The following is an 11,536-nucleotide window of genomic DNA, read 5'->3' as shown; positions in this document are numbered from 1 at the left end:
AAGGTCAGTATGGAGAGAATTCGGAACAGATTGATTATACCATGACAATATATGAACAAATTGCTAAGGCTGCAATAAAAGCTTGGGGTGTCCTTCCTGGACAGAAAGATCGTGGAGAGACTTTCATTAAAATACAGCAAGGTCCCAATGAACCTTTTGCAGATTTTGTGGGACGTTTGCAAACTGCTGTCAAAAGAACTATTGGAGAAAATTCAGCTACAGAAATAATGACCAGACATCTGGCTAAGGAAAATGCCAATGAGATTTGCAAAAGAATTATATGGGGATTAGACAAAGATGCTCCTTTAGAGGAGATCATAAGACGCTGTGCTACAGTGGGAACAAATGCTTTTTACACCCGGACAATGATGAATGTGGAAAGACAGGGTCCCTCCTGGCAAGAGCCTTCTAGAGAAACTCGGCGATGTTTTCAATGTGGAAAAATTGGACATCTAAGAGCTCAGTGTAGATATGGAGATACAGTGAGAAGACAGGGTGAGAGAAGACCTAAAACTCCATGTCCAAAATGTCACAAGGGCCTCCACTGGGCCTCCGAATGTAGATTGACCCAGGGAAATGACAGGTGGGGCCCAGCTTCAGCCCCCCAAGTGGGGCATGATGGCAGCCGAGGTTACATCCAGAGAATTTTAAGACATGATCAATCAGCCAAAAGGCAATCAGATGGAAGAAAGGGATTGAAATTAGGAAAAATAGAGTTGTGTGCAGTAGAGACTACCGAGATACTCCCTGGAGAAGTGAAATCTGTTCCTGTTGAGCCTATGGATCCTTTGCCTCCAGGCACAGTAGGCTTGACCATTTCACCTTCTGAGAGTGCCTACAAAACAGTGTCCATCCATACACTGATGTGGGAGACTGGAGAACGTGTATCTAATATCCCAGTCACTAACACAGGCAGACAACGTGTGATTTATCAACCAGGAGAAGTAGTAGCATCAGGCTTATTGTTACGTACCCCTAATAAGCAACCTCGTGATAGTCGCCTAGATTTTGACTCCAATGAACAAAATCCAGGAATATATTGGACAGCAGCTGTGACAGCTGACCGACCTATGCTTACTATTTATATAAACGGAATACCATTTGAAGGATTGGTAGACACGGGTGCAGATCGTACAGTTATTAGAGGTGCCAATTGGCCCGGTCACTGGCCAAAGATTAAAGCAGACACCTATATGTCTGGGGTGGGAGGATCAATAGCAGCAAAAGAGACAGCCCGAGTGGTCACTGAATTCCTTATACAAGCTTTTGCAATTATGGGTGTGCCACAAGCAATAAAAACAGACAATGGACCTGCATATACGTCCAAATATTTTACACACTTTTGTGCACAGTATAAGATTTTACATACCACGGGCATACCCTTTAATCCTCAAGGGCAGGCAATAGTAGAGAGAAGAAACACAGACATTAAGACACTCCTCCAAAAACAAAAGAAAGGGGGAGACACAGGTAGCCCTAGGGAACTTCTAAATTTAGTTCTCTATACCATTAATTTTCTAATTTTTGACAAAGATGCACTGGCTCCAGCAGACAGGTTTTATAACCCACCAGAAGGGCAGTGTCCAGTGCGAGCATCTCCACTGTCCTTAGATAATCGCCAGGTGATGTGGAGAGATCCAGAAAGTGGTGAATGGAAGGGACCAGATAGGTTAACTGCCTGGGGGAGAGGGTTTGCTTGTATTTCTTCAGCAGGAGAAGGAATCAGATGGGTGCCAACAAGTCATATTCACCTTGTCCATCCGAGAGAGACAGAAAAAGAGAAAGACCTCAAAATAAAGGAGAAGATCTAAGAAACATCTTACACCGAAAGAGCATGGCTAATAAAAAGACTGTTAAAGAATTTTAAAACCAGCAGGAATCATTGGACTTCCTCACACAAGATGAGACTAATGGACAATGGACTTATGGACATTTATAAATTTTCAATTTATGATTATGTTATATACTTCTAGCATGTGTTATGTTACTATGTTACTATGTGCTTATGTAATTTATGTAATTATCTGTAATACTTCCCATATTGATGGATTTATGTTTCAAGGTCATTTATGTAATTATCTGTAATACTTCCCATATTGATGGATTTATGTTTCAAGGTCATGACTGTCCTATGTTCTAAATCAAAAGAAAGGGGGAGATGTTAGGATTACTAAGTGAGAACTCAGGTTGTCTGGACAGTGACAAGGTGAGAATTCAGGTTTTCTGGACAATTACAAGGTGAGAACTCAGGTTGACTTGATAGAAGGAGCAAGCTCAATGGCTGAAGTGGTTCTTCCCAGAAGCCCTTGCATTATCCCACGCCCATTCTCTGGGAGGATAAAAAGCAACAGTGGGCCTGGAAAGTGAGTCTGCCTGGAGAAGGATAAGAGCTGGAGGAGATTCAAGAAGAAGACTCTGCATTGCATCAGGCTTGACGGGGCTCTCTGCAGGAAGGGAAGTCACTTCTCTGGACAAGAGTTAACAGCAACTACCTGGAGACAACGGTTCGTTACAGGAAGAAGAATCTGTCTGAAAGATTTGAGTAGACACAGCAGATCTCTTCCCAGAGAGAGATCCAGCAGCTTCTGGAGACGACAGCTCGCTACAACCTCAGGCCCAGGGACACACTCAGCTCACGCAGCACATATACCACATCGCCTCCAGGGACTGGCCAGTTAATGAATGGGTATCCCATTCATTATGAATCTAGAAGCAGTGCTCCTACTAGAACACAAGCCTTAGAGTCTCAAGCTCATTCCCACTCCAGTTATTCTGGGAGCACCTACTGTATACTGCATGAGAGTCAGGAGAGGGTTGGAGGCTACATGAAACCTATTCACTAGATTTTCAATGAGAGGGTTTACACTGTGGAAATCAGCAAGTAACACAAATCAGGACTGGATTTAGTGTCTGCTGATTTAAGAACGTGATGGGGAAAATGCAAAAGTGATACAGCTTTAGCTTTAAAAGTGTGTAACATGTACATTTTTCTGGGGAAACATTTATCATCACATTCCTGATATGAGTAACTGAAAAGGGCAAAAAGAAACAGAGAGGCACTGTGTTCAAGAAGAATGATAACACAGGGAAGAGGGGAAGGACTCATAGATTAAGGGTGAAAGGGCCCTTAAACCACAGAGCTGGGAGGGCCCTTAGAAGCCAGCAGGTCAGAGCTGAGAGGGTCCTTAGAACCCAGGAGGTCAGAGCTGAGTGGGGCCCTTAGAACCCAGGAGGTCAGAGCTGGGAGGGTCCTTAGAACCCAGGATGGCAGAGCTGGGAGGGCCCTTAGAACCCAGGAGGTCAGAGCTGGGAGGGCCCTTAGAACCCAGGAGCTCAGAGCTGAGAGGGCCCTTAGAACTCAGGATATCAGAGCTGGGAGGGCCCTTAGAACCCAGGATGTCAGAGCTGGGAGGGCCCTTAGAACCCAGGAGGTCAGAGCTGGGAGGGCCCTTAGAACCCAGGAGCTCAGAGCTGAGAGGGTCCTTAGAACCCAGGAGGTCAGAGCTGAGTGGGGCCCTTAGAACCCAGGAGGTCAGAGCTGGGAGGGTCCTTAGAACCCAGGATGGCAGAGCTGGGAGGGCCCTTAGAACCCAGGAGGTCAGAGCTGGTAGGGTCCTTAGAACCCAGGATGGCAGAGCTGGGAGGGCCCTTAGAACCCAGGAGGTCAGAGCTGGGAGGGCCCTTAGAACCCAGGAGCTCAGAGCTGAGAGGGCCCTTAGAACTCAGGATATCAGAGCTGGGAGGGCCCTTAGAACCCAGGATGTCAGAGCTGGGAGGGCCCTTAGAACCCAGGATGTCAGAGCTGGGAGGGCCCTTAGAACCCAGGAGGTCAGAGCTGGGAGGGCCCTTAGAACCCAGGAGGTCAGAGCTGGGAGGGTCCTTAGAACCCAGGAGGTCAGAGCTGGGAGGGCCCTTAGAACCCAGGAGGTCAGAGCTGGGAGGGTCCTTAGAACCCAGGAGGTCAGAGCTGGGAGGGCCCTTAGAACCCAGGAGGTCAGAGCTGGGAGGGCCCTTAGAACCCAGGAGGTCAGAGCTGGGAGGGCCCTTAGAACCCAGGATGTCAGAGCTGGGAGGGCCCTTAGAACCCAGGAGGTCAGAGCTGGGAGGGTCCTTAGAACCCAGGAGGTCAGAGCTGAGAGGGCCCTTAGAACTCAGGATGGCAGAGCTGGGAGGGCCCTTAGAACCCAGGAGGTCAGAGGTGGGAGGGCTCTTAGAGCATAGAATTATCAGATCCAGAAGGGGACCAAAAAAATAAATAAAAAATAAATATTCCTGAGCATCAGAGCTGGGAAGGAACTTCTGGTACAACCTCAGAAAACCGAGAAATAGAGTCACACAGCATTTAGCAGCATCAAATAAACAGTCTCTCTTCCACCTCCACCTCCCACTCCTGGCTCAGTTCTAGTTTTGCCTTTTGGAGTCAAACAAAAGTCTAATCTCGCACATACTAGCCCTTTGGGGCCGTAAGTACAGGACACAGGTAGGAAGCCATAGAATGTAGGAGAAAGAGCATGAGATTTAGACTCAGAAGGTTTGAACCCTGGTTCAGCCAGTCACATGACCTCTCCAGACCAGTTTTCCACTCAATGCCTAAGAATTTTTCTTGGATTTCCATTTCCTCATCTGTGAAGTGGGCTCTCTTCCAGCTCTAAGAAACTTTGAGGCGATGTCTCCCACCCTCACCCCAGCCTTCACTGTCTGGGTGAAAGATCCCCTAGGACTTTCACCTGCTACCCCTGGAAGCCTGAGCACAGGACCACCATCTCTGATCCCTCCCTCCCCCAACCAATTAACAGAACCAAGGCCAACCACCTTCTACTGAAAACTTTAATGAAACCAATAAGTTAATGAAGTTAACAAAGTGAGGTACTTGCATGTCCGAGAACCAGGTTGGTGGGGGAACCTCGATCGCGGTGGAGAATGGGGGGGAGGGGACTAGTCTGGGCTCTCATTTGGTCAGAGGGTCTCAGCCTCAGCTCCATCTCTGGGTCAAAGGAGGATCTCTTGGGGTCAGTGCAGACAAGGGCACGGAAGGGCCAGAGGTGGGCAGGCTCCTGGTGCAAAGGTTAGCACCACATGCAGAGGGCATGCGGAGGTGGGAGGGAGGGTGCAGCAAGGGAGGGGAGCCATGTCCCCTCCAGCCCAAGCAGGGGTGCATGCAGGGCCCCTGGGTGTGAGATGCAAAGTCCTTCCCTGGCACAGGGCAGGCACCAGGCACTGCCCTCCTCGGGGAGGGAGGGGGACCCTGTCTCCCTTCGTCCCCTCGCCCTTCTGTAGGGCCTATGTGTGTGGTGGGGGAGATCTATGAAGTTATGTTTCCAAGAAAGCTCCGGGGCCAGAGAGTGGGCACATGCCGGGGAGGCGGTGGCAGCTGGAGGGTGGACCCTGGGGGAGCTTTCTTGCATTCAGAGTGGAGTGTGTGTGGGGTGAGCTGTTCTCTGGGTGGGGGCTTGAGGCTTCTCCCTCTGAGCTGCCCACCCTCTTGCTGGGGTCCTTGGGCCAAGCTGTCCCCCTTTGCTCTGGGTTAGGGGTACAGAGGATACTAGCAGAAACAGTTACTTAAGAAAATAGTATCCTGGTTGGAAAGGAGGCGGCTTGTCTTCAAACCTACCAAACAGGGACCGGCTGTAGGGATACTGCGGATCAGGTAGGTTCCATTCAGTTTGCTCTCTCCCTGCCCCCTTATGGGGCTCAGGGAGGTACTTCCCTGGGACAGCAAACAACCACATTTTGAAATTGTCCATCATTAGGGCTCCTGGAAGAAACCGTGGATGGGAAGGGAATCAATGTGTGTTTTTGTTTTTGTTTGGGGAGGGGCTGCTCTTCCCCTGACAAATGGGGAGCTGAGTGCCCTTGAGAGGGTCCTAGAAGAGAGGTGAAGGGCTGGGGCTCAGTCCAAAGGCCCCCAACCATTCTTGTGCTCCAGCGGGGAAGAGAGTAAGTACCCCAGGCCCCAGCCCAGTAGGGCTGGACAAAGCTTGGGGAGGCAGCCTGAGACCAGCTTGGGCTGGGAGTGTGGCCCCCAAGGGACCCTGTCCAGCCCGAAAGTTGCATATTTAATGTGGATTGCATATATGGTGCCCACCCGCTGGGGTGGGATCACTGTGCTTTGAGGTGGGACCTACAGAGGACCCCAGGGGAGTAGGAAAGGATGTCAGCATTCCTGACAGTGCCAGGGCCTTCCCCAGAACTCTCCCCTCCAGGGAGGGGTCTGAGAGAGAATCAGTCTTGCATAGCTGTTAGAGCGATCCCGGCTCTGGGACCGAGGCATCTGGGGAGCCCATGGTGCCAGGTGGCTGCTGGGAGGGGAAGGAAGGGGAAGGGCTCGCCCCTCAGCTCCCCAGTGGGCACTAGAGTCACAGGCCCTGGGACGGCCCTCCGTTGTCTCTAAGGCCCCCTTGGCAAAGCTGGCAGGGCCCGTCTGCCTGGCTACCCGACAGGAGGTGGGCCCAGCATCTGGAGTTGGGGAATGAAGGTTGAGGGAGGTTGCCCAGCCTGGGGCACCTGGGTGCCCTCGAGATGCCTGCTGTGGGGCCTACCCCATCCTGGCGGCTCAATAGTTCCATGCTAGGAGACTCTCAGGAAGGAAGGCCTGTTCAAGTAAGATTGGATGGTGGGAGGGCAGGCGGGCAGACAGGCAGGTGAGCCTGGGGCCGACTGGGCCAGTGCCAGGCCGGGTGGTCAGCCCAGGTGCCATCCCTGGGGTCGTGGGGAGCCTCCCTCAGTCCATATTGGCGCTGGCCGATCGAGAGATGCTGAGCGTCTGCGCGGACACAGAGATGTCCTCAGCGTCCACGGGGCTGTGGTAGTCCGACGTGATGTCCGGGTCAAAGAGGGGCACCTGCACGGTGCCCAGGCTGGCAGAGGAAGCTGCTCCCGCCCGCAGGCACCGGGAGTAGAAGCCCAGCAGCAGGTCCAGCTTGTGCTCAATGGACTGTACCTGCCAGGGGACGGACCCAGCTGGAGCGGGGTGGCCCCGGGCTGCAGCTCACTGGGGGCGGAGAGGGGCGGGGCCAGGGACGCCCAGGGCTGGGTCCTCATTGGCCGGAGTTTAGTTGGGGGGGATTTAATTGGGGGAGCAGTTCAGCCACCACAAAGCGGAACCCGGTTGGAGGCGGGGCTTAGCTGAGGGCGAGGCTCAATGGGTGGGATTTAGCGGGGGGGGGGGGGGGGGGATTTAGCGGGGGAGGGGGGGGGGAGGGCCCGAGCCGCGAGGGCCCGAGACCGAGGGCTAGCGGAGGATTAGCTGTCCCGGGGGTTTGGGAAGGCGAGTTTAGAGCTCCCCCAAGGGGCCACTGAGTCCTGGGGAGACCGATTGGCTTACCGGAGACGGCGTCACCCAACCTGGACAGGTCCTTGGGCTGGAAGCCCTCGCTCCGAAGTCCCGGACTTGTTCCCGCTCCCCCAGCCTGAGATTGGGCCCCCCACCGCCTGGTGGGGACCCCGTGACCGGGGCCCCCTCCCTCTCACCTGCTTCTCCACCTTAACCACGCGGCCCAGCATGCTGATCTCGTCCCCGGCTTCTCCAGAATCCGAGGGAGCCTTTTCTACCTTCTCGCGGGACTTCCGGTCCCCACGGTCCCCGCTGCCCCGGCCCACGATCTGGTCCACACTGCGGACGGAGAAGTCCGTTAAGGGGTGGGAGGAGGGCCGGGGCAGAATGAGGGGCACCGGGGGACTCCCTTCCCAGGGACCCCCTTCTCCCAGGAGCAAACCACCGGATCGGACGCAGCCCTAAACTGAGGGAACCCCGGGGGGAAGCAGAAAGGACAGCCCTAACCTCGGAGCCCGGGTGAGAGCCGTCAGAGGTGAGGGGATTTAGCCTGGGAATAATAATAGAGGACGGTTCTATAGCTCCTTAAAGACTACAAAGCACTTTTCTGCTTTGAGCCGAACTACAATCCTGCGGAAGTAGAGGCTATTGTGATTCCCCTCCCATAGACAAGGAAACGGGGGGCTAAAAAAGTTAATGACATGAAAAGTTAAATAATGAAATAATGAAAATGAAATAAAAAGTTAAATAAAAGGTCACATCAAAAGTGTCTTGGTGGGGCAGCTAGGTGGCGCAGTGGATAGAGCACCAGCCTTGAATTCAGGAGGACCCGAGTTCAAATCTGATCTCAGACACTTAACACTTCCTGGCTGTGTGACCCGGGGCAAGTCACTTAACCCCAGCCTTAAAAAAAATAAATAAATAAAAAATAAAGTGACTTGGATTCAGATCTGGCTGGCTCTAAGCTAAGCACTCTGACATGTCCAGAAGCCACTGCTTCAGGTGGAATGGTGCAAGGGAGGTGGGGAGAGGCTTCCAGAAGGCCAAGTAGGAGGATTCCCTAAGAGGTTAAGCGGCACCCACCGGGTCTGCAGACTTTTGATCCTGCCTAGCATGTCGAGGTGGCCGGCTGAGTACTGTTCAATAACATCCTTCACATCATAGGGCCTGAGAGTCTCCTTGAACTTCCTCTTGGCTACCAGGAATTTCAGGATTCTGTGGGGATGAGCAGGAACAGGGCCTGAGTGTCAGGGCTCCCTCAGCCTCCAGGAACCCTGGACTCAGGAGTTCAAGTGAGCAGAGGAGCTACAAAGCAGGGGTGCAGAAGCAATGTCCAGCTCCCCTCCTAGCCCTCAACACCTCTTACCTGGACTTTGGTCCTTCCACTTGTCTCGGCTCAGGCCTTCTCATCCTCCCAGACCTAACTCCCAGCCCATCTCCTCCTGGAAGACTTCTCTGATTACCCCTAAGCCACAGTGACTCTCCTTCCTCTGTGCTCTCCTAACCCAAATGATATTTTGGCTCTCTCTGAGCCCTGAGCCCAGGGTCACAGGATATAGAGCTGGCAGGGACCTTAGAGACCATACAGATGAGGAAAATGAAGATAAAGGGAAAGTCACTTGACTAGGGTCACAAAACTAGGACTTGTAAATTGTTTTCTTTATGCTTATATCCTATTTTGCTAAATTGTGAACCCCCTTAGGGCAGGGAGCAGGTTTCTTTAATTTCATCTATTCTATAGGATCATTAGAGAGTTAGATAGGACCTTTGAGATCTGCAATAATTTCCTCCTTTTACAGATGGGGAAACTGAGGCAAAGAGAAAGTACATTTTTAAAAGGCATATAGTAAATAAATCCTCTATTTAAACTAGATTTCCTATCTCCAAATCCAGAATTCTTTTTGTTATTTTCTATCATAGGCTAGCTCTTCTCTCCAAGTTTCTCCTCCCTCACTTCAGTCCCCTTTCCCCATGGTGGCTTTGCACAAAGTCCCACATATATGTGGGACTCCTTCTATAGAAGGAGTCAGTATGTATGTAATGTTATCCAGGGGTAGGTATGTCTTGTATATTGATGATGAGCCCAATGCCTACTTGGATCTGTAGGAAGAGGAAAAGGAAGAGGAAGAGGAGGAGGAAGAAGGAGAAGGAGGAGAAAGAAGAAGAGGAAGAGGAGGAGGAGAAGGAAGAAAAGGAGAAAGAAGGAGAAGGAGGAGAAAGAGGAAGAGGAGGAGAAGGAAAAGAAGGAGGAGGAGGAAGAGGAGGAGGAGAAGAAGAACAAGAAGAAAAAGAACAAGAAGAAGAACAAGAAGAAAAAGAACAAGAAGAACAAGAACAAGAAGAAGAACAAGAAGAGAAGTAGGATGGTTTGTGATTTGTTTTGGGGTAAATATGAGACTGGGCTAACAGTGCAATCATGAAAGGGAGAAGAAAATTGGTTGTGGTCCTAATTCATCATAAATTCATCACTCTTAGTTTCAAGAGTCAGATAGCAGCATCCCTTTCCACTGTCCAGAAGTTCCTGAGTCGCTGAGCCTGACTCCAAAGGCTGCTGAGAGCCCAGATGCAGCTTCATCCCCCAGCAGGCTCCCCCCCTCCCAGGCCAGCAAGCAGGCAGTACTGGAGTATTGCTAGTATTGGAGCTTGCAGAGCCCAGACCTCCTAGAACGGGTGTTATAGGGTGACACTCACCGGACAGACCGGATCACCGTCTTGATGGCAGGTATGACATCGTCCACAGTGAGCTCACACTGATAACTCTTCTCCTCCGTCACATCTTCAGAGGGGCCCTCTGTTGAGACAGCAGTGACCTGTCAAGTCCTCCTTCCTTGGAGGCTTCCACAGCAGGCTGATCTCACCAGGAACTAGTTTCCCTATCCCTGCCACTCTGCCTCATTTTAAAGAGAAGGAAAAAGGGACTGGGTTTGGCATTCAGTGCCACTATTCTATGGCACCATCACAACTTAATGAAGCCATCAGAAAGAAAGGAGCTTCTTTGTAGATGTGGGTTTTTAGAGCTGTGAAAGTCTGCAGACCTTCTGTGGATGGGTTGGCTAGTTTCAATAGCCCCCTCTCTTGTTTATTATTATAAGAGATGATTATCTGAAAAGAGGAGGGAAGGATTTATTGAGGAAAGCAGGTAATAAGAACAAAAACTATTAAACAAATTTAAAGATCAATGCTTTCATCCTTCACTCTTATGCTCTACTATGATCATTCCTTCCTTGTTCCTCATGGAAAGTTTGAAACAGATAGCAGGCAACTTGATGGAGAGGAGACTGGTGCCATTTGTGAATCTGAGAGGTGATGCCGTCCCTCATTCTCAACAAAGAATGAGGAACAAGTTCATTACACCAGGACAGGACAAGCCAACAAGGGGAAGTCCCAGCTTTTTTTTTTTTTTAACCACTCAGTGTTATCTACCAAGCATATAGATAATAGAGAATTGAGTAGCTGAATCAAAAAAAAAAAAAAAAAATCACAGACAACATCCTAGCTGTGTGACCCTGGGCAAGTCACTTTACCCCAATTGTCTCAGCCAAAAAAAGAAAAAAAAATCACAATCTGAACTGCAAATGCCCTTAGAGATAATCTCCTGCAACCCCTCCTTTTTCAGAAAAGGCAACCAAGCCACATAGCCAAAAATTGTTCCCAATTCTTTCTTCTCTTGCTCTGCGGAGATTTGGGTTCCAGGAGTCACAGGCTGGAAGGCAAGTCAAATCACTGGTATTGAGAACTCTCTGAGCCAGCTGAGATCTCCAGTGACAGCACCAGCTGGCCATTTGAACTCACCCTCCGCCGACGCCCGGGTCTTGAGCCTCAGTGATGCCCGGAAACGGGTCCGGTCATTGAAGCTCCAGCTCTTCTGGACCTTCGTGGGGCTAGTGGGCTCTCCCACACTCACGTTCTCACTCTCACTTCCCGGGGAGGTTCGGGGTGGGGGGGCCAGGTGCTGCTTAGTTCTTCCGCACTGACGCTGAGCACTGTTCATTCGGATACGGTCCTTGATGCCCATCTTAGTGCTGGGATGCAAGGGTCAAGGAAGGAAGGAGGGAGGAAAAATAAAGATCAGAAAGAGAGAAAAGAACATGTCACCTCCCTCTCCTGTCACAGAGCCCTGAGGGGAATGTAGGGATTTGGTCAGGGCACAGAGGTAGCCTCTTAAGGCCAGGATGGACAAAACTGATCCATGACCTAGGAGGGTTAGAAATAGGAATCTCAAGGGGAGGTTGATGGGAAGGTGGGAATAGGGGAGATTGGCTG

The 11,536-nt window shown here is 51.0% G+C and overlaps 1 protein-coding gene across 2 annotated transcripts in view; it reads right to left on the bottom strand.

The window, feature by feature from the left end:
- Positions 1 to 4,867: 4,867 nt before the first annotated feature.
- Positions 4,868 to 11,536, bottom strand: part of KCNQ4 (potassium voltage-gated channel subfamily Q member 4) — a 73,750-nt gene continuing 67,081 nt past the window's right edge. For both annotated transcript variants that reach the window (XM_074305258.1, XM_074305259.1), the window contains 5 exons: positions 11,066 to 11,295; positions 9,965 to 10,064; positions 8,357 to 8,488; positions 7,471 to 7,612; positions 4,868 to 6,940 (listed from right to left, as the gene is read on the bottom strand). In XM_074305258.1, coding sequence (XP_074161359.1) covers positions 6,722 to 6,940; positions 7,471 to 7,612; positions 8,357 to 8,488; positions 9,965 to 10,064; positions 11,066 to 11,295 — 823 coding nt within the window. In that variant the 3' untranslated portion in view covers positions 4,868 to 6,721. The remainder of the gene's footprint in view (positions 6,941 to 7,470; positions 7,613 to 8,356; positions 8,489 to 9,964; positions 10,065 to 11,065; positions 11,296 to 11,536) is intronic.

This window comes from Sminthopsis crassicaudata, chromosome 3, assembly GCF_048593235.1.
Source record: "Sminthopsis crassicaudata isolate SCR6 chromosome 3, ASM4859323v1, whole genome shotgun sequence".
Lineage (NCBI taxonomy): Eukaryota > Metazoa > Chordata > Mammalia > Dasyuromorphia > Dasyuridae > Sminthopsis > Sminthopsis crassicaudata.
Note: the sequence above shows the minus strand (reverse complement) of the source record. Positions and strands in the feature narration are given on the sequence as shown.